We start from the raw sequence: 23,322 nt of genomic DNA on the forward strand, positions 1-23,322 counted from the left end.
TCCTGTCCAACAATCCCCAAGTCCTCATTACTTCCGGGTCAGAGTAAAAGTCCTTTTCTTCAACCCGGAAGCACGTCGTTCCTTCTGGTCATGTGATCATGACACACTTCCAGGTTATAGGGCACGTAGCAGCCTGAAAGCCTCCCTACAGCGACTCCCGGTGGTCCCCAAGGTATCCAGCAGGGCTGTGTATACAAACTACAAGGTCCATAAGGCCCCGCTGGAATTCGGGGAACCTCCATGCTGTTGGGAGGGCTCCACCTGGAGGCCTGGAGGTGTGGGCCGGAATATTTAGCCGGCCATCCATCACAATGACTAATAGCTGTGTGTGGTCTTCAGGGAAAAAAAACAACCCAAAGACCCCCTAGCAGTTTTACTAGATTTGTGAACTTGGAGAGGCGTCAGCTAACTCTTAGGAATTACCCAGTGCAGAAGACGTGGACCCTCCTGTGCTTGCTGCCCCACTGGCTTTTGTAAGAAGACTCTGGTGATACCTTAGCCGTATCGCTGGCATATGAGACCTATTAATCTTTGTCTTAAGAAAATACCTAAAGATAGACATTTTTAGTGAAAACTTCAAGCCTTGCCCTCCACTGCTGAGGTGTTTCACTTGTACATTGTTGAACCGAGGAGTCTGCTTCATTTTGACGTTGTGTCTCTTCATCTGTGTCATTAGCACGATGACGTTGTTGCACGGCGGCGTTTGCTGCACATGGATCTTTCGTAGTGAGAAGAGAGGTGCATGAAAGGGCCAAAAAATTTAAAAGTGCATGCATGCACCATCTAGTGGCTGTGATTGAGCATGAGCAGAGCAGACCGCTCCACACACACACGCACACACAGGTCTTTCATTTATATATATGTAATAGCTGTGTGTGGTCTTCAGGAAAATAAAACAACCTGAAGACCCCCTAGCAGTTTTACTAGATTTGTGAACTTAGTTTGGAAGTCTCATTAAGACCAGACAATATGTCATACTAGCTGAGTGGGGTCTTTTGGACAAAAATACAACATGAAGACTCCCTAGCAGTTTGACTAGATTTGTGAACTTGGAGAGGCGTCAGCTAACTCTTAAGAATTACCCAGAGCAGAGGACATGGACCCTCCTGTGCTTGCTGCCCCACTGGCCTTTGTAAAAAGACTCTGGTGATACCATATCTTAGCCATATCACTGGCATATGAGTCCTATTAAACTTTGTCTCGAGAAAATATCTCCAGATAGACGTTTTTAGTGAAAACTTCAAGACTTGCCCTCTGCTGCTGAGGTGTTTCACTTGCACGTTATTGAGCCGCGGAAACTGGTTCATTTCGACGTTGTGTCTCTTCAACTGTGTCATTAGCATGATGACGTTGTTGCAAGGCGGCATTTGCTGCGCACCGGTCTTTGGTAGTGAGAAGTGAGGTGCATGCAAGGGCCAAAAAAATAAAAGTGCATGCATGCGCCATCTAGTGGCTTTGGCTGGGCATGAGCAGAGCAGACTGCTCCATACACACACACACACACACACAGGTCTTTCATTAATATTTGTCTAATGTATGCCATTAACTAACTAACAGATGTCCTAGTTTGCCCTTATTCTACATTGTTCACAAATACACATTTCTTTTAGATATCATTAACTTGTAACTTCTCAGAGTTTTAATTTAGAATAATTGGTACAAAATAATTAAATCATTAATTTAGAATAATTGGTACACAGTTCAAAAGGCTTCCAGTAGTCCCTGATCTAAGAAATGCAGCTCAAGTGCTTCATTCATCATGCTGTTTGATCTCACAGTTTGCTCTAACTGGCTTTCTTTTGTTTGCCAAAATGTAACAGCTGAACCTAAAAGCAGAGGGGCAGGTGCGGATTCCAAGACTCCCTGACTCCGTCTCATTAGCCTTTGTGCCGACGCCACTCTGGACATGCAGTCAGCCATCTTGACTCCTGCATCATCTCATTCGTAGCAACACTTGCTTTCTGTTAAATCAGCAGGTGACTCAGAAAGAGTGTGCATAGTTCTGTGCAGAATTTGTCTGAAAATCAATTGAAGAACCGCGTAAGCTGAATAGAATTTTCATCACGTGGTGTCTGAGACCCAGGAACTTCAGTAGTTTGTAAATCAGAAATTTAAACCCAGCGAGAAAGGAAACACTACTCGTGGAATGATTAGAGTCATCAAGCTGGACTTCATCCATTCTGCTTTCCGGTTTAGTGCTGTTGAGGAGCTAATGTCTATCCTGGAGCACACAGTATAAGGCAGAAACCAACACTGGATGGATCTTCAGTTAATGTCAGGGCGTCTATGAAGATCCATACACACATTGAATTTTCCTTGGTTGTTGTTAGATTATGTTTGTGAGAGTGGGCTGTGGTCGAACCCCTTCTGACATGCTGTTTGTCATACCCACCAGAATAAACCTGCTGAAAAGGTGACATAATAAAATAAATAATAAAAAAGTAATATAAAAGAGCAAGGTGAAACAGCCTCGACAGCAAGTCATATCTTACGTTAAAGCTATGAGTCCTGGGCGTTGATTTCAATTCTGAGATGAATGGCGCTTCTCTAATAGTCGTTTCAGTTTGAGTGCCCTGTTTATGGGTGGCACAGTGGCGTGGTGGTAGCAGTGCTGCCTTGCAGTAAGGAGACCAGGGTTTGTGTCATGGGTCCTCCCAGCATGGAGTATGCATGTTCTCCCTGTGTTTGCGTGGGTTTCCTCCAGGACTCCAAAGACATGCAGTTTAGGTGAATTGGTGATCCTAAATTGGACCTAGTGTGTGGTTGGGGTGGCTATGTATGTGTGTGTGTGTGTGTCACCCTGTGATGGACCGGTGGTCTGTCCAGAGTTTGTTCCTGCCTCGCACGCTATGCTAGCTACACCCCTGTGACCCTGTTGAGAACTAAGTGGGTTAGAAAATGACTGACTGACTGACTGCCCCATCGTTTCAAGACAATCCTGGTGGTTCCTGTCTTGCTATATGGTTGTGAGACATGGATGCTATCCAGTGACCTGAGACGTAGACTGGACTCCTTCGGCACTGCGTCTCTCTGGAGAATTCTTGGGTGCCACTGGATTGACTTTGTGTTGCTCATGGAGTCCAGAATGAGATACATTATGTCAGTTACGGCACTACAGCCATGTGGAGTGATACCATGAGGGTGTTCCGGCGAAGCGAACACCCTCATAACACATGGCTGCGACAGATAGAGGGTCATTTCTGGTAGGTGGGACTGGATAGCATGTCTGCCTGGGGGATTGTCAACCGGGGCTCCAAGCTGTTTCATTGTGTGGTGGGTAAGGCAACACGTTGTACCAGTGCATGCTCCCCAACCTGACTTGACCAGACCAGACCTATTAAAACACTCTGGGCCTGTGTTGCCTTGTTTGGCACAGTCACTTTCTCCAGTCGGGGCGGTAGCACTGCTGCCTCGCAGTAAGGAGACCTGGGTTCACTTTCCGGGTTCTCCCTGTGTGGAGTTTGCATGTTCTTCCTGTGTCTGCGTGGGTTTCCTCCAGGTGCTCCGGTTTCCTCCCGCAGTCCTAAGACATGCAGGTTATGTGCACTGGCAATCCTAAATTGTCCTTGGTGTGTGTGTGTGCCCTGTGGTGGGCTGGAGCCCTGCCCGGGGTTTGTTTCCTGTGTTGGCTGGGATTGGCTCCAGCAGACCCCCGTGACCCTGTAGTTAGGATATAGCGGTTTGGATAATGAATGGATGGACTTTCTCCAGTTGATGATTTTGTTCTTCGCTTTGGCTGATTGTTTTCCATTTCAGTGTCTGATCACCCACATGTCTTATGAATTTTGAAATTTGTTTTTGAACAACAATCAATTTGCAGTCAACCTTTTCTCCATCTCTCTTTTTTACTGCGGTTCCAATAGCTAGAATAGTTGTGATTGAGAAACCAAAGGCAGGGAGGCTGGCAATTCCAATTTATTCCAGCATTTGAGTGGGAAAGTGTGACAATGGTGTCACAATCCACAACTGGTTCCTGCTGTGGGCTTTTTGTTTCTGAAATTAGTGGTGGTTAGATAGATGGAGTTAGGTGAACAGCTAAAGGGCGATAAAATGAAGAATTTAATCATCCAGTGGTGACGGAAAATCGAGTCTAGACATGCCTGCATAGATGCAAAAAGAATACATTTTAAAAAGTTACAACTTTTTGCTTGATTATCACCAAAAAAACGTGAAGAAACGTAAAAAAAAAACTCCAGGGAATAACTTAGCATGAGGATATATGGTCTGTCAGATGCAATCTGAATCTGTCTTCTTGATGTCAGAGATGCTGGTGAGCAACCGAACATTAAATGGGCTATGTAAGCGGTAAAGCAAAGGGAGCGCTCAAGGGTCAGTGAGTTACATGCCGCTCTTCTGCACTCCCAAATCTCTTAAATGATGAGTCTTTCCATTGTTACAGAAGACAGAACCGAGAAATTGAATTTCACACAATTAGATTAGCCATCTTTTCCTTTTTTTCCCTTCTTGCTGTTTCGCTAACCCTTCACCCTCTCCTTCAGATCAAATCAAATCAAATTAGACATTGCTTTATTGGCAGGGGTGTGGATAGGCAAAAAGTAATTAAGCAAAAAACACAAATAGAGGATTTTAATATTGTAAAAGTGTAGTCAGTCTGCGTGAATGTTAGAGGGGGCCTGGTCCCCTTCTCGTGGTCTTGCCATTAAAGTAAAGCTGAGGCCCAGTTAAATGGAGTGCATCTCAGTTTGAGTTTCTGTGTAGCTCCTGATGTATCTCTCCCAGTTATATTGAATTTCATTTGGTTTTTTTTCTTTTTTTGACCCCACTTATTTCATTATAGGCTCACAAGATGCCCAAAGAGTAAAATCTGAACTGAATATCAGTCTTCACAATTATATTACAGCCATTCATTTTTTAATTTCTTTAGTTGGGTTCAGGGTCATGGGAGGCCATGCTCTAATCTGGGCACATTGGTAGGAGTCAGGTCTGAATCGAAAACCCATGTCTGCCTGTCTGCCCTCCGTTGACCAGCTTGGTTGAGATGTGGCACACGTACTCTTCATAGAAATTTGTCGAGATGCTTCAACTTTCGTTCAGATATCTGAAACAGATTTGCACTGTGCAAAGTTCTAAGTGTGACTTCACCTAGGAATGTCTTTACTATTTTAATGTTACCTTCTCATCGTAGAAATACAAACCCCCCACTTCAAGTCAGGACTCAGTAGATGGACCTTTGCCAGCCATGACAACCTTGAGTCTGAGTGCACAGGTCTCTCTTTCTATCAGCCTTGCACATCTGGGCTCTGCCATTTTTCAGCGTTCTTCTTCATTCCATACTCCTCAAGCTCTGTCAGATGTCATGGAGATCTTGAGGGAACAACCTTTTTCAAGTCCAGCCACAAATTCCAAATTGGATTGAGATCTGGACTCTGACTCGGCCACTCCTGGACATTCTCATAGTTGTTTTTAAGACATTTCTGTGTAGCTTTGGCTTTGTGTCTTGTTGGAAAACACATGTCACAAGGTTCAGGTTTCTGTTAGACCACATCAGGTTTTCCTTCAATATTTCCCTGCGTTTTACAGCATTCATTTTATATTCACAAGCCTTCCAGTGTCTGCTGCAGAGAAGAATTCCCACAGCCTAATTCTGAAGTATTCAGACATGGCATTTAGTCTGATGGCCAAAAAAAGCTCAATTTTGGTCTCATCAGACCAGTTGACTTCGGAGTCTCCCCTGTGCCTTCTGGCAAACTCTAGCCAAGGTGTCATGTGTATGAATTAACAGTGTCATAGGCCCCTGGGCAATTTTCTAATATTAGTTTGAGTTTGGGTGCCCTGTCATGGGTGGCACAGTGGTAGCACTGCTGCCTCGCACTAACTAAGGAGACCAGGGTTTGCGTCTAGGGTCCTCCCTGCGTGGAGTTTTCATGTTCTCCCCGTGTTTGTGTGGGTTTCCTCCAGGGGCTCCAGTTTCCTCCAACACTCAAAAGACGTGCAGGTTAGGTGAATTGGTGATGCTAAATTGGCCGAATGTGTGTGGTTGGGGTGGCTGTGTATGTGTCACCCTGTGATGGACTGGCGGCCTGTCCAGTGTTTGCTCCTGACTTGCACACTGTACTAGCTGGGATAGGCTCCAGCAGATCCCCACATCCCTGTTGAGAACTAAGCAGCTAAGAAAATGACTGACTGCCCTGTAAGCCAGGACTGATGGCATTAATAGGTTTTGTAAAGTTAGTTTGAACCTCACCACTTAAGACATTATATGTGATTTCAGAAATATCCTATTATGTGCATGAACTCCTTTAAATATATTTAAATATACTGTATAAATGCTTTCAATATTTAATTTTTTTTGTCTGAACAAACGGTGACATGGTGGGTAACATTGTCACTTCATAACAACTCGGCCCTCTGTTGACCAGTTTTGTTGTGATTTGGCACACTTACTCTTCATAGAAATTTGTCGAGATGCTTCAACTTTTGTTCAGATATCTCAAACAGATTTGAGCTGTATAAAGTTCTAAAATGTCAAAATCTCCCTTTGAAAAGCACTGGCGATGTTGTGAACTTGTCCATCTTTAAACAGAGAAACGTTCTTCTGTGCGACTTCAACTGGGAATGACTTTACTGTTTTAATGTTACCTTCAGAATGTATAAATACCCCCCCACTTCAAGTCAGGACTCAGTAGATGGACCTTTGCCAGCCATGACAGCCTTGAGTCTGAGTGCATAGGTCTCTCTTTCTATCAGCCTTGCACATCTGGGCTCTGCCATTTTTCCCCGTTCTTCTTCATTCCATACTCCTCAAGCTCTGTCAGATGCCATGGAGATCTTGAGTGAACAGCCTTTTTCAAGTCCAGCCACAAATTCCCAATTAGATCGAGATCTGGATCTGATTCAGCCACTCCAGGACATTCTCATAGTTGTTTTTAAGACATTCCTGTGTAGCTTTGGCTTTATGTCTTAATGTGTGTGTGTGTGTGTCCTGCAGTGGGCTGGCGCCCTGCTCGGGGTTTGTTTCCTGCCTTGCGCCCTGTGTTGGCTGGGATTGGCTCCAGCAGACCCCCTTGACCCTATAGTTAGGATATAGCGGGTTGGATAATGGATGGATGGATAGAAAACATATGTCACATGGCTCAGGTTTCTGTCTGACCACACCAGGTTTTCCTTCAATATCTCCCTGCGTTTTACTGCATTCATTTTATACTCACCAGCCTTCCAATGTCTATTGCAGAGAAGCATTCCCACAACTTTATAAGCTATTTAGTGTGATGGACATAAAAGCTCAATTTTGGTCTCATCAGACCAGTTGACTTCAGTGTCTCCCCTGTGGCTTCTGGCAAACTCTAGCCAAGATGTCATGTGTATGACTTAACAGCGTCATAGGCCCCCAGGCAAAGTAATGTCCTGGAGCCCTGTTTAGATAGATAGATAGATAGATAGATAGATAGATAGATAGATAGATAGATAGATAGATAGATAGATAGATAGATAGATAGATAGATAGATAGATAGATAGATAGATAGATAGATAGATAGATAGATAGATAGATAGATACTTTATTAATCCCAAGGGGAAATTCACATACTCCAGCAGCAGCATACTGATACAAAAACCAATATTAGATTAAAGAGTGGTAAAAATGCAGGTAAAAACAGACAATAACTTTGAATAATGTTAACGTTTACCCCCCTGGGTGGTATTGAAGAGTCGCATAATTTGGGTGAGGAACGATCTCCTCAGTCTGTCAGTGGAACAGGACGGTGACAGCAGTCTGTCACTGAAGCTGCTCCTCTGTCTGGAGATGATACTGTTTAGTGGATGCAGTGGATTCTCCATGATTGACAGGAGTCTGCTGAGCGCCCGTCACTCCACCACAGATGTCAAACTGTCCAGCTCCGTGCCTGCAATAGAGCCTGCCTTCCTCACCAGTTTGTCCAGGCGTGAGGCGCTCGCCACAACCGTCTGATAGAACATCTGCAGCACCTTATTGCAGATGTTGAGAATCAGTAAAATGTGTCATGTTAAATGAGGTGAATACTGACATGATCGGTTATTTTTCATTTTAAATTTGTAGTTAATTTAGATCACTTTGCAGAGATCTGTTTTTACTTTGACATTAAAAAGTCTTTTTCTGTTGACCAGCATCATAAAAGCCCAGCTAAATCCATTATAATTCAGTACTATTGAAAATACCACAGGCATCCCGACCAGAAAAGGGAATGGTTCTTTACCCAGACGGGAGGCTCTGAGCAGGCAGATGGGCATCCCGACCAGGAGAGAGGAAGGAGCCAGACCCGGAAGTGATGGCCGAAGTGGATGAACAAACAGCCCATTGGAAAACATCGCTGGGGATTCTTTATTCCTCCAGGATGCTAGGTGGCAGCGGCACTGGATATCGGTGGAACCAGCAGGGCATGCTGGGAAGTGTAGTCCAGCAACACAGTCCTGCTGGGTTCTGCTGCAGGGAGATGCACTCCCTAATAAATGAGACTTCCCATTACATCAGGCAGTAGCCTTGGCACCGGAAGTACTCCCATGTCCTTAATAAAAGGGGCTGCACTCCCTCATCCAGATGAGTTGCAGCTGGGAGAACGTGGAGCAACACTCGACTGGAGGAGGGTAGTGTGGTGGTGAGAGGAGAGTATTGTGGAGAGCAAAAGAGAAAGAAAACTCGTGTTGGTGCTTTTGCAAATTTGTGGAGGTATTGTGTGGAATAATCCTTTCATTATTTGAACCCGGGACTGTTTGTGTGTTCGTGTTTTGGGGTTTGGGGCTAACTGATGGCCCAGTTCCATTACACTATACAATAATAAAATGTGAGAGAATCTAAGGGGTGAATACCTTTTATAGACAGTGTATTTGGCAGGGCACTTTCTGGTCACTCTTTAGCTGCTCTTCATGGCTGCTATGTATACATTGTAATAAACACACAAGAGAGATGATAAAGGATTGGGGCAACCGAAGGTGATGCCTGTAAAACTGACACTGAATTAAATAAAAAAACATGTAAAAAAAATGTGGATAACGTCTTCTTCTGACAGGAGTCTCGTTCAACTGACTGGAAGACGGTGGCGCGGAAGAGGCGGGTTCAGGAGGCCGAAAGTCAGAAGGGACATCAGAGTTGGAGTGTCTGTCAGTCATCCATTTTACAGGGGGAGGAAGAGAAAAGGCATAAAGCGACAGTGCCATCCTCTGGTTTGGTGTGTAATTACCAGTAGATGAGCCCTTAAATGGTCTCCCATACGGACGTGTGTGGCAAAGTGTGTGTGTGTGCGTACTGAGACCGTGTCCTTGGACAATCTGATAATCACCACGTTACCGTTGTTCTTGCAGGACACTCATTTCACTTTCTACCGGCCAGCTTTAAACTCTACCCCTCACATAACAAACCCCGAAGAGCAATGAAAAATTCAGAATTTGAATTACGAAAGGCCTTTCCAATCCCTTAATCATTTGCGACAATGAAAGCAAACTCCGCTGAGCTTGCATGTAAAACTCTGGCCTCATTTAAATGACCAAGGTGGCCAGTTTTGTTTTTTTATTTTAATCCCTTATAAAATAAATGTGAAATAGTGTGCCTTCAAGCATAAAGCCCCTTTGAAATGATATCAGAAGCTGATTGGATGAAAGTGAAAGGTCATCCTGGAACAACAACTCTGATTTTGTTCCCGAACAACAGAAACCCACCTAGCCGTCCTCTTCATCCCCTGAGGAGACCTCTATGCAGTTTCTATGGCTCGGCAGCCCCAGACAGCCAATCTCCTCTGTGTCAAGGGCTTTGTTGTCTTCTATAATGCAAGAAGTTTCTATCTTATTTGTGTGATTATAAAATAACAATGAGTCATGTCCTGAGTGCCTTTCCAGAATTCTTGATCTATGAATTCCACGCTGCCACATTGTCCCCACAAGTGTTATGCTGTGCTTTCTGCTGGTTAACATATGCTCTGTGCATCTGAAGCAATGAGAAGAATTAACATTTTAATATATGTTCAGACACCAGGCATTGTTCATTTTAAACTCATTAAGATGTTATATTTGTCTACTGCATGATAACAACTTTTAAGGTAAGTTTTGCAGAAAGTCGATATCTTCTACTCAAGGCTGACAGGGTGGCCTCACTGAGTGAGTTCTGAAAATGAACAGATTGCCCGTAGTCATCGGTCCATATGCTAACCTGCTTATTCAGTTCAGGGTTATGGGGAGGGGGGGGCAATGCTTACCCTGGCAACACTCAGTACAGGGTGGGTTCAGAAAATAACTCATTAAAGGAAAAAAAAATAGTCAAGATGACTCCCATCGCTCCACTTTCTAACCCTCTTACATTATTCAGGGTCTCAGGATATCAGTGACTATGCTGGGTGAAATGATGCATGAAATGAAGCACCCCGTATACTTCAGATCAGATAAAAAAAAAGGCGAAATATGATAAATAGATCTTTACAGACTTGAGTCCAAAACAGAACTGATGTAACAGACAAATCATGGCATTTTTACAGCCGAACAGGGAAAATGATGTCATCAGGACTGGGACCGAAAGTGATTTCCTCTGACACCAGAACCAGAAGTGATGTCATCCAGCCTGGAACCGGAAATTACACCATTAGGACTGAGACTGGAAGTGATTTCCTCTGACACCAGAACCAGAAGTGATGTCATCCAGCCTGGAACCGGAAATTACACCATTAGGACTGAGACCGGAAGTGATTTCGTCTGACACCGGAACTAGAAGTGATGTCATCGGGCCCTGAAACCGGAAATGACGTCCTTGGGACTGGGACTGAAAGTGATTTCCTCTGACACCAGAACCAGAAGTGATGTCGTCCAGCCTGGAACCGGAAATTACACCATTAGGACTGAGACCGGAAGTGATTTCGTCTGACACCGGAACCAGAAGTGATGTCATCCGGCCCAGAACCGGAACTGACGCCATCAGGACTGGGACTGGAAGTGATTTCCTCTGACGCCGGAACTAGAAGTGATGTCATCGGGCCCTGAAACCGGAAATGACGTCCTTGGGACTGGGACCGGAAGTGATTTCCTCTGACACCAGAACCAGAAGTGACGTCGCCGGGCCCAAAACCGTAAATGACGTCATCGGGTCCTGGCAGAAATTCCTGTGGTTGGTCTACAGAGGAAAAACGGAAAGGATCAGTGCACTCTGCCAACCCCTGGTCCGACATGGAATTACTCTCTTTTGAGCCTTTTAGCTCCCTCCCCATGCACATGTGTGTGACAGCTGGTAGTAACCAGCAAGATGAGAACCAACACTGAAGGCTTCAGAAATGAACGGATTATTGGATTCATCAGAAATATTAATAAACTCATACGTACCTAAAAATATGTTCATTATTTCTATCCTTTCTTTACATTATTACATGACAATATTATAACAATATAACATTCTCAAACCTGCTTATTCAGTATATTTATTTGTTATTTTATTGCTAGTCTAACCCTGGATGCCCTTTTTCTTTTTTTTTTCCTCAGTGAGCGGTTCATGGTGAAGCTTAACAAAAATGGTGGCCCAAAAAATCCAGAGAAGATAGACCGTCTATGTGCTCTGTTCACGGTAAGGAAAGCCTCTTTTTATCAACTAAATGACAGTAAGAACTATATATGTATGGTGTTAAAAAAAAATTTAAATATTCATATATTTTGAAAAGAAAATTAAAAAAAGGTCTGATCAGGGCACCCTGCAGTCCCTACATTGACGGATTGAAGGCCAGATGTCCACATGACCACCATCATCTAAATCTTACACGTGAAGCCTGAAAACCATGAGGACTGATTGAGATCATTGATGTTAGGTAGAATGCCCAGTGTGGGCTCGGTGGTCTCGTGGCCTCGGAACCCCTGCAGATTTCGTTTTTTTTTTTCTCCAGCCCTCTGGAGTTTTTCTGTTTGTTTTTTCTGTCCTCCTGGCCATTGGACCTTACTTTATTCTTTGTTACTTAGTATTGCCTGATCTTATTTTTATGTTTTTTCTTTCTTCATCTAGTAAAGCACTTTGAGCTGCATCATTTGTATGAAAACATGCTAGAGAAATAAATGTTGTTGTTGCTATTTTCTGTTATGATTAGGACTTTTTTTTTCAATTTATTATACCTGTAATAAAGTTTTTCTAAACATGTTATTAATATTTTGTGGTCCATGGAACCTCACCATTAGTTACTGTATGTTACAAAATTATTATTTTCAATTTATTGTTTAGAATTTTCCATTAGCATGATGCCTCTTACCTAGACATGGCTCCTGGTTGCTAGGGGGCGTAGTCTCAGAAGTTGTCATTACACGTGTTTCTTGTCCTCTCTGGTGTCGCGACCCAATGGTCGAGAAGCCCTGACCTGCAAAGTCGGGACTTGATTTTATCATATAACGTCCAGTATTTTATAATGTCGGTCATATAAGTCGAATGTGGAAAACTCACGCTATTGGTCCAAGAGATTATGATATGCTAACGCCCACCTGAGAGAGTAACCACTGAGCACACGGCCTTTTATTTCTATGTATTCTGCCTACGTCACCACACGGTAATACCCGAACTATTCCAAAGCGATGTTTGCACTGTTTTGTGTTTCTTGCATCTCACACCCTCATACACCTTTATCGTAAGAGTGTCCCTTATCTACGATGGAGCGTTAGATCAGAACAAAATATGAAGCTGGTTTTAAATTAAACGTCGTTGAAGTAGCGAAAAAAATTGGTAACTGCGCCGCTGCAACAAAATTCAATGCGTCTGAGAAACTGATGTGAGATTGGAGGAGGTTTTTGTCGCATTTTTGAACCGGCGTATAAGTCGGGGTCTGATTTTATGTTTTGATTTTTTGGGATTCAAGACCTGACTTATACGCGAGTTTGTACAGTAATCATAAATACAAATTTTTTGATAAGTCAATAATTCTTACAATAAGGAAAACAAGGGTTAATGCCATGATATAAGTACTTTTTACTTTCTTACATTTCATTTTTTGCAGTGTATCCTCAGTTGTTGGGGTATGCTTAACATATATCTATCTATCTACAGTAAGTTAAGATACAATTCTTTACTTAAATATGCCAATTCTGTTGTCTATGCACAGTTTCAATAAAGTACAGAGATTACAGCACACTGCTGCAATTTATGTACCCTACTGCATTATTTTCAGTTTGACTTGCATACAGAGACAATAGCTATAGTCAAAGTGATCAATCAAGCCCCATCACCTATCCCAAAATCCCACTCAGGATCCGTGTGTGAATTAATAACAATTGAGTAAAGATCATAAAAATGCTAATGGGACAACAGTAAGATGAGATGGGAAAGTGGGCTTAACTTTTGAGGAGCATATGAATGATTTATTATTAAATGTATTAATAATTAATTATTCATTTCTTAAATCCTAAGTTCCCACCGAGAACACGCACAAGACCAGAAGGTCCCTTGAGTGGAACCATTAATCCTTGAAGCTGATAATTTTAGGTGGCAGTTTTACAATACATTGAATGCATCTGAGATTTATGGACTCTGATTTGTCCAGTAATAAAAGTCTGAATGTTTCAGCAACAGAAATATAGCAGGTTATCAGGGCTCATATTAAATTCACATTTTTTATTTTTTTGTTTACATAGTATGATGAAATTCTTACTTGCATGCCTCCCATAGACTGCTGTAGTGCCAATGGTACAATAATGGACAGAAAGGCCGTTAATACAACTGGCATTGCCTCTTGTGCCTTTACTTTTATTGTGTAGCCTTTGACTGTTCACAAAATACAGTTAGGTCCCTTTTTTTAAAACAGAATAAGGCTTAAGTTGTATTTAAAAACAGTCCAATATGGAGTCCCTCATGAATTTAGCCTGATCAAAACAATTTTTCTAAATGGTTTATGTGGACGTAACTTCTTGGCCATTGCCCTACCCATTAATTTTCAAAATAAATGTTCAAATGTCAGCATCCTTAAAGGAATACTCCACCCAAAAATATATTTTTTTCTTTGTGCAACCCCCACCCTAACCTATCTATGGGGGAGGAGTGAAAGCTTTAGATTCGTCAAAAATATCGATCTCTGGTTTTTGACGGATCTCGATGTTTTAGGGTCCCCTGATACTGAAAATATCAATATCTCGATGATAGGTATGTTTCTGTCTGTGTCTGTCTGTGTCTCACAGTTTCTTGAGGACAGTCTAGCGCTAAAATGGCGGGATGGAAAAATACCAAACCGAAATTTAAGCCTGTTATGATATGACAACGTGCTGATTAGTTTTTGAGCCAAATCATGCAAGAGAAAGATGCACTCTAGTGTGTCATCCATTCAGTTGTTTCCGACCTTCGGCGATTCTATAAGCTAGCTCTCTCCACGCTTTTCGATCTTGCACAGCTTCTTTGAGCTGTGTTATGTTCACGCTCCGTGTCTGCTTTGATGGTGTTAAGCCAACGAGTCCGCTGGCGGCCGGGTCTTCTTTTGCCGCTTACCATCCCTAGCATGACCGATTTTTCTAGTGAATTTGATCACAATATATGGCCGAAATAGGTCAGTTTGAGTCTAGTGATTTTCCCTTCTGACGAGATATCCAGCTTTATGCGCTCTAGCACTTCTTTGTTCATTACTCTCGCTATCCATGGAGTAGCTTTCTCCAGCACCAAAGTTCAAAACCGTCGATCTTCCTTCTGTCGGCTTTTTTCAGGGTCTAACTTTCACATCCATACATGGTTATTGGAAAAACAATTGCACGGACTAGCCTGCATTTAGTGGCGAGGCTGATATCTCTGCTTTTCCAAATTTTTTCCATGTTCAGCATTGTACTTCGGCCGATGCACTCTAGAGGAACCCTCAAATACAGTAATTCTGTAATTAATTATGAACAGCAATTGCTTTTGTAATGACGTATTTTATGATCAGAAAGATCAGCATCAGAGTGGTAAATAATTACTGAAATATTTTAAAATAGTTCGGGTAACTTGATTCCTTGGGCGCAAAGCCTACTGACGCTCACGTCCGAATTTTTATATGCTACCCTGTGTACTTTGTAGTGGTGGCGGAGACAGGGGCAAATGCTGTGATAAACATGTATGGAAAAATGAAAAAATAAATCTTGTTACTCGTGTTGCATAATCCATTTGTCTTTCATAAAGTTGCTAGCTCAAAACATGTGGATTGAAAGTTTTTTTTTTTTTTTTGCTAAAAAGTTAAGCAGTTATCAGAGGCTACATAAACAGTTAACTCCAGGACTCATGAGAGGAACTTTTTGACTTGAACACCCACCTCTCACTGTCATTCATTGGTCAAAAGTCCTGTATTCAATTGCAAATGTCCTTTCTGTGAGTCTTTGAGTTTGCTTTTGACATTTAGGAGCACTTTGATGAAGGTGTTGGACTCGAAGTAGCAAACTACCCCCAGTTGAATGCCATTTTATCTCAGTACATATACAATCAATGTAGAGTTACTAATCAGCCTAACCTTCAGTTCTTTGGGTTGTGGTGAGACAGCCAAAGTTCATACAATCTCCATGCAAACTGTAAAATTTAAATTTAAGACTCTTGCAGTCCACCTACGTAGTGCTGCTACAATATGAGATGCCAGTTAACCTAAAACATAGTGTCTTGATTTATGAGAGGCAGCTGATATGTCTGAAGAAAACCGACACAAGGAGAAAATGCTGAATCCATAGAAGGTACTTCAATAATTATTTCTCTTTATTATGTGGTCTAGAGTTACAGTACTTGAAAACATTTTCTTCTGGCATGGTAGTACAGTTGTTAGTGTTGCTTCTTCATAGATCCAGCTTCTTGAGTTCAATTCCCATGTCTTGTCAATAATTATTGGAGTCAGCAACTTCTTTTGGTTTCTACTTGGGTTTTCTGTGGTGTAAAACAAAAAGTAGACACAGAAAAAGTCATGGGGCACATCTGTGACCCTTTATAATGAAAATAAATCGAAAGGAAAATGATCTTTTTACAAAGGTAATGTTGACGTCTTTTCAGATAGGAGTCTGACAGTGAATTGACACCAAAATGGCTGAACTGCTGGTCATGTGGGTTCCAGGCAGGAAGGGGCGGGTACAGGAGAGTGGATAACAGATGTGATGTCAGAGGTAGAACAGCCATCAGTCTTCCATTCTGCAGAAGGAGGAAGAGAGAAGGCATTAGCACACAGTGCCAACCCCTGGTTTGCTGGGTAACTACCATAACCAGAGCCCTTAAGATGCACTACTTGATTAGATTCTGGGTCTCCCTTGACCCCAAATTGGATGAAGCGGGTTTGAGATTTTAATGTTGTGAAGGATGGCCAGGACACCCTCAGCCAGGAAGGACTAGAGGAGATGGCAGCTTCCCATGTTACAGCAGCACCACAGATTCGCACAGGGCTTCATGAAACTGGAGTTCTTCCAATCAGCTCTGTTGGATTCCATGGGTGCTGCCTGGGGTTGCAGTGGGGACTGGCGAGCCCTACTTAGTTGGACTCCTGCCACACCTAGAAGTGTTTCCAAACCACAGCTTCAGGACACCGGACATACCCCTGGGTGTAACATAAAAGGAGCCGCCTGCCACAACTCCAGAAGCCAGAGACAGGAGAAGGAGGCCAAAGCTCGCTATAAGGAGAGGAGGAAGCAGAGACTAAGAGAGAGAGAGGGATGGAGAAGAAGAAGACAACAGAGCATTGCTGTGTGCTTATTCTGTATTGTGGTTGTTGGGTGGGAATCAATTCCTTGAAGAATTTCCTACGAATAAAACTCTTGTTTGTGGCAGAGTTCTGTCCAAAGCCTATATGCTTGTCAGGTGTTGGGGGAGCTGGAGTGCCTGTTAGTGGCCACATTGTTTTATGATTTTATTTTTAAAAGCTGAACAGAGACAGATTGGTCAGTGTCCACACGTAGGTGGATGAAATATGTCAATTTGGCCTTTAGTTGCTCTCTATCTGGTAACCTTTTGTGCAAGTCTACAGATTGATGGTGGATATCACAAAACTCATTTGCAGATCTCAGCTCAGATTAATTTCTGTGTGGGTGGGTGGGCTGTGCATATATGCAGTGCACTTCAAATGCTTTCCTCTGAGAAAATAATTTTAAAGTCTGACTAATTGAAAATAATGTAGGCACTTTTTTATTTTAAACATGTTTACTCAAACTACTTATCTTCATCGATTACAGAAGTTGAATATTAAGCACAAATGTCTCAAAAAAATAAATAAAGCTGAAATCTGTTCATCTCCCAAAACAAAAAAATAACACAGCTGAGCAGTCATCTTTGTCTAGCAGGATTCTGCTCCTTTGTCTCATTTTGATTTATGAAGTCACTTCATCTCTGTAAAGACGGTTAGGGATCACTAAATATGACAATTTGCAGTTCTTACCTCAGATTTGCAGTTTGATTCGTGTCAGGACTCTCACTTCTCTCTTCAGCAGCTCTATGTCATTGTCTTGCCGAACGGTGAATTTTCATTTGAGCTGATTTTCAGCAGACTGAAGCAAGTTGGCCTTTTAGATGTACCACTGTGCAGTACTTTGGATTTGCGGTACTTGTGAGGCCACAGCTTGATGGATGTGGCCTCAATTCCCCGCTCGGTCACTGTCTTTGTTGGTTCAGTGTGTTTTCCCTGTGTGCCTTTAAGTTTTGTTTAGGTTTTCTGGTTTATTCTCACATTTCAAAGACATGCAGGCCATGTTGACTGAACACTCTGAGTTATCCCCATGTGTGTGTGTCTGTGAATGCGCCCTCTTGTGGAGTGGCACCCCGTCCAGAGTTGATTTCAGAACAAACTGACTTCTCATCAATTCAATTCAATTCAGTTTATTTTTGTACAGCATCCTTCACTGAGCATAAGCACAGAGCGCTGTGACAATTCTCAGGGAATTTCACAAATTACAAAATACAGAATTAGTACACATAAAGATATATTTGTTTAAATATGTAGAAAACAAAGTAGAAACTGATTAACATACATGGAAACAAACAACATCTGTCCATTAAATACCTTTTGAACTATGGCCAGTTAACAACGGACGAGATTAAGACAAAAACTACAGGCAGCAGGATCCTTGGAGAAAATAAACCTATTGTGTGACTAATGGTCAATTGTAAGAGAGAATGTCAAAGATAAAATCAGACACAATCACAGTCCTAGAGACCTCGGCCAACCAGCCACCCACCACCTGCTGATCATTCTACTATACAACATAGTCAGGGCTGGGCTGTCCAATCTGACAAGAGAATCTTTCCATCTAAAGATTTCAATGCTATCTGAGATGACTTTTCCATAAGCTGGAGAACAGCTTGGGTGTAGAATAGTGGCACTAAGTGCCACATGAGGATACCCAAAAAGACATAAAAGGTAAAGTACCACTTCCAGTTAACGGAAATAGCCCAAAAGCTGATAGAAATCTATTTTGTACCTAATACTTGTATACAAAATTCGGGTGACCTGACTCACACACACACACACACACACACAGATAGAAATAATTCCAAAAATGGTATTTTCAGACTCAGGGAGGTCTAAAATGTCAAGATTAATCAAAATCTCGACATCGAATCTTTGGACGATTACAATACTTTCTCCTATACTTCGTATGCAAGAAAGTAAAAACAGAATAGAGGAAGGTTAGGAACAGTTTATTAATATTTTATTGCTTATATTTTTATACAAATGACTAACAGAGGTGTGCAGTATGCACAGATAATCAGCAGCTCTAGTCAGGGTGTGCTGGACTAAAGTTGTGAGCCTTCAGCCGGGATTTAAAGACCGAAGGGGCATCTCTTATACAGTCAGACAGACCATTCCTCAGCTTTGGGGTCCTGTAACTAAAAGCTCGACCTCCCACTCTTATTTTCTTAATCTTTGGAATCAGAAGTAGGGTGCATTCTTGAGATCTTGATGTGTGCTCTAGTCTGTAAATAATAAGTTCAGATAAGTAAGCAGGGCCTTAGCCATTTAAGGGTTTATACTGTATGTTAAAAGAAGGATTCTGATATCGTAATACTGTAATGGAAAAGCCGTGGAATGATGGAAATTTCATTTCATTGAAGATGACAGTGAGCAGCACTATCCACATCATGCTTGACAGCAAGGATGTCTGCAAAGCTGAGTTTATACTGCATTTAACCTTGTGCTGATATAGTATGAGAGGTGGGAATTTACATTTCTCTGAATCATTTTTTGGATGGAGTTACTTAATCACTTGTTTTAACAAGTAATCTGGATTATTGTCCATTCACGGCCATTCATTCTAGGGAAGCCAAAGACTTTTGTATGTCCTCCATTGGTCTCAGTGTGTCTTTCTTTATTGGTTCACTCCTTGAGCCTTACTGGGACACATTTTCAGTATTATGATGGCACTCTCATTTTCTAGTGAATGATTTGACTGAATTTGGTTATCATTGGTGACCTTTAAACTCTCTTCTGATTTTCATTATACATTAGTTGTTATATAAACTCTGGTCGTTATGTTTATTTTTAAAAAATAATAACAGCAAACCACATTGACTGAGACATTAAAATTAATTTTGTGAATTATTAATAAAATGCAGTGAATTGGAGCTAATCTGCCTGTGTTAAAGCACAATTTGTGATAGCTATTATTTAATACCAGTAATGGCGTCCTGCACGATAACGTGCAGTGAGTACACTTGACTTGAGAATTCCTAGTTTTCATTCACTTGTGAATTTCCCCTTGGGATTAATAAAGTATCCTATCTATCTATCTATCTATCTATCTATCTATCTATCTATCTATCTATCTATCTATCTATCTATCTATCTATCTATCTATCTATCTATCTATCTATCTATCTATCTATCTATCTATCTATCTATCTCTGTGCATTTACTAATCGTTTGCTCAGAGGTTGACGCACTTGTGGCTTCCTGAGGATCTCTTCTTTTGTCCACCTTAGCAGAACCACTTCTTCTCTTCTTTCGTCAGCATCTTTTCGCGTTAAAACTGATTAAGTCAGTGTTTGTGTTGCAATTACTTAGCATATTTTCCTTAATTTTTCACTTAAGCTGGCACTGAAGTCTTCAGTCTTACTCAAGAATGATTTAAGACATGAAGAGGTAGGGGAAGTAACAGCGAAGGTGGTAGGGATGAGAACGACGTCCATACGCTTGTGCTGCACGGCCCCCCTGCTGGCTGCTGCTGAGGGTTGATTCTACAATAAAATAAAATAAAAATGAAAAGAGGAATAACCTTGGAGGTCAAACATCACCCCGAAAGTGAATAGTTGACATCACGTAGTATATGTGTACCAAATTTCAGGTCAATCGGTCAAACGGTTTGCGAGCTACAGGTGATTAAAATCCTGGACAGACAAACGAACAGCCATGGTAGTGTATTATATATAAAGATTCCATCAAGTTCTAATAAATGGTATTTAATGAGGTGGCACATCATATAACATAATTGTGATGCTGGCTTGCTTGCCTACTCCCCTGTTTTATTGAACATACCCAGATTCTTGGCACAGACTGTGCCAGTGGTCCCATTTCGTCTGAATACCTTCAGCTTATGCCTCAATATCACTGGGATGGTTTGATCATGGAGTTATCAACAGTTCTTCATTATTCTATTTTCTTTACATCCACACCCAGAAAGGCTGTGTTGCTGGATTACATCTCTCAGCATTCACTGCTGGTTCCCAAATGGACACCCATACAGAGGGCTGCTGCCATCTAACGTTCTGGGGGATAACACATCCCCTACAGCGTCTTTCATAACTGATGGGCTGTCCATCCATCCCCTCTGGCTATCTCTCTTGGGTCTGGTTCCTCCCGCTCTCCTGGTCGGGATGCCCGTCCAACCCATGTGGCACTGACAATATATATATATCCATCCATCCATCCATCCATTTTCCAACCCGCTGAATCCGAACACAGGGTCACGGGGGTCTGCTGGAGCCGATCCCAGCCAACACAGGGCACAAGGAAGAACCAATCCCGGGCAGGGCGCCAACCCACCGCAGATATATATATATTGTGGGGAACAGCCCGGACACAGACAGGTAGACACGATGGTTTCACCCAACACACGTTTATTAATCATATTTACAGTGCACAGACCCAGTGCCGCAACACCAATTACCCCTCAAGTCCTTGGCCACAACACAATGCCTTTTATTGTCTCTGGTCGACCTCCACTCCTCTCCACCAAGCTTCGTCCACTTCCACCCGACTCTTGCCCATGACTGGAGGAGGCGGCCCCTTTTATCCACCCCGGATGGACTCCAGGTGCATCCCAAGGAGCTTCTGTAGTCACACCCCTGTGTGGCGGAAGCTCTGGCGGTGTATCCGGAAGTCCTCCGGGTGTCCCCAATCCTCTTCCCCTCAGCACTTCCGGGTGTGGCGGAAGTGCTGAGGTCCAGGGCTCCCAAGGCATCGAGGCGCCCCTTGGCGGTGACCACGGGCCCCTACAGGGTAGAGCTTCCAAGCTCTGTACCCGTGGCCCTCAAAGTAACCAGGGCAGACGCCCCCTCGTGTTCTGGAGGAGGCACAAGCCCTCCTCCGGTCCTCCTGGGCATCCCGGCCGGGTGTGAACCCCAGCCGGGTACCACAATATATATATATATATATATATATATATATATATATATATATATATATATATATATATATATAATATGAGGTGAGACACAAAAATAACCAGACTGGTTAAAAAAATATACATTTATTGTTGAATTACAGCATTCTAAACATTGTCACCTCCTATATATGCCCCCTCCCGATCTCTACACCACTCCATACGTAACTTCCATTGATTGAAACAGTGCTGGAAGTCTTCTTGCTTGAGGCTCTTCAACAGTCTTGTCGTTTTTGTCTTCATCCATTGAAGAAAAATGTGTTCCCTTCAGGTCACTTTTGATTTTCGGGAACAAGTAAAAATCACAGGGAGCTAAATCGGGCGAATAGGGAGGAAGATCGAGGACAGGAATGTTTTTGTCATTCAAAAACTGCTTTACGGAAAAAGCTGTACGATCATTTCGAACAATCTGATTCACCGTTTTGATGTTTTCATCTGTCCGAGACGACCGCGGGCGACCTGGGCGTTATATGTCTTCCACATTTTCTTGTCCTTCCTTGAAACGTTTGTGCCAGTCAAAAACTTGTGTGCGAGACAAACTGTTATCAACGTACACTGTTTTTATCATAAGTTTTTGTGGCCATTTTGTTCAAATTCACAAGAAATTTGATGTTGATTCGCTGTTCAATATTTTCACCCGACATTATAGCGGCAACACTTGTAGCAATTGTTGTACAAATACTGACTGGGCTTATTCACAGGATATACTTAGCCGGTTGGCGGTTTGAGAGGCCGTGTAGGAGGGGATAAAGTTCTATGATTCACGGAAAACCTCCAGTCGGTTTTCCAGGAAAGCCCCAAGCCCAGTCCAGTTATTTTTGTGTCTCACCTCGTATATATATATCTGCATAAGCTGGGATAGTGCCTTCTACAGACCTGTTCTACTCTCTTTGTGTTATGCACAGCCCCCTGGTATCTCCTCCAGGCTGGGAGACACAGCAAACCTTCTTGTGACAGCACGTATGGATGGGCCATCCCGGAGGAGCTGGACTACCTGTACAACCTTAATTGGCTGCAGGTACCGCCTCATGCTACCAGTTGTGACATGGACGCTATCAAAAATGCAAATCTAGTGAAGAATCAATCAGGAAGGTTAAGGAGAGTCTGTGGCCACCATTCCCTTTTTAGGGGGTGTCTTGCTGTTGCCTCTCCAGGGCACCTGTTGCTACTTTCCTCTGCACCAAAGTAGGTGAAGTTGATTCACAGTCGCTTCTGCTTCCTAACTGGGCAGTCTGATATCAATGAAGCTTCACCGACTCGATGTTAAGACTGTGACGATTAAGTGTTCACTTCATTTTTTTAGCAGTATATGTTATTTGATTTTTTTTATTTGATGCACTGTATTAATCCCTGAGGGGAAATTGTCTTACGTATGTGCATCTGAATTTCCCATTGGTAGTAATAAAGTTTATCTAATCTAATCTAATATATACTAGTCTGTAGTCGACATGCAAATAAGAATTTAATTGTACAATATGAACATGGTAATAAACTTGAAATATGTACAGCCAATATTTACTAATAGCAGCATCGGTGACATGCTTTTATTTTTGTTTATTTCTAAAGGACCTGAGCAGCAAGGACTTGAAAAGAGACCTGTACATAGTTGCACATATAATAAGGACAGGTATGGTTCTTTTTGGTAATTATTATTTATGTGGTATTACTTTTGAGTATTATTATTATTGTTATCATTTCCTTAAACCATTTTTACTGAAAGTTGTTTATTATTATTATTATTGTGATTCCTATCCTGGATGGGCTCCTACCATCCTGCTGATGGCAGTGGTGCTGAGGTGTCCCAATCCAGG

At 42.3% G+C, this 23,322-nt stretch overlaps 1 protein-coding gene across 8 annotated transcripts in view; it reads left to right on the forward strand.

Annotated features, from left to right (window-relative positions):
* dock3 (dedicator of cytokinesis 3) overlaps positions 1-23,322 on the forward strand; it is a 970,442-nt gene that overhangs the window by 721,175 nt on the left and 225,945 nt on the right. For all 8 annotated transcript variants that reach the window (XM_051921401.1, XM_051921404.1, XM_051921402.1 and 5 more), the window contains 2 exons: positions 11,450-11,531; positions 23,078-23,138. In XM_051921401.1, coding sequence (XP_051777361.1) covers positions 11,450-11,531; positions 23,078-23,138 — 143 coding nt within the window. The remainder of the gene's footprint in view (positions 1-11,449; positions 11,532-23,077; positions 23,139-23,322) is intronic.

The sequence above is a fragment of the Erpetoichthys calabaricus genome, chromosome 18, assembly GCF_900747795.2.
Source record: "Erpetoichthys calabaricus chromosome 18, fErpCal1.3, whole genome shotgun sequence".
Lineage (NCBI taxonomy): Eukaryota > Metazoa > Chordata > Cladistia > Polypteriformes > Polypteridae > Erpetoichthys > Erpetoichthys calabaricus.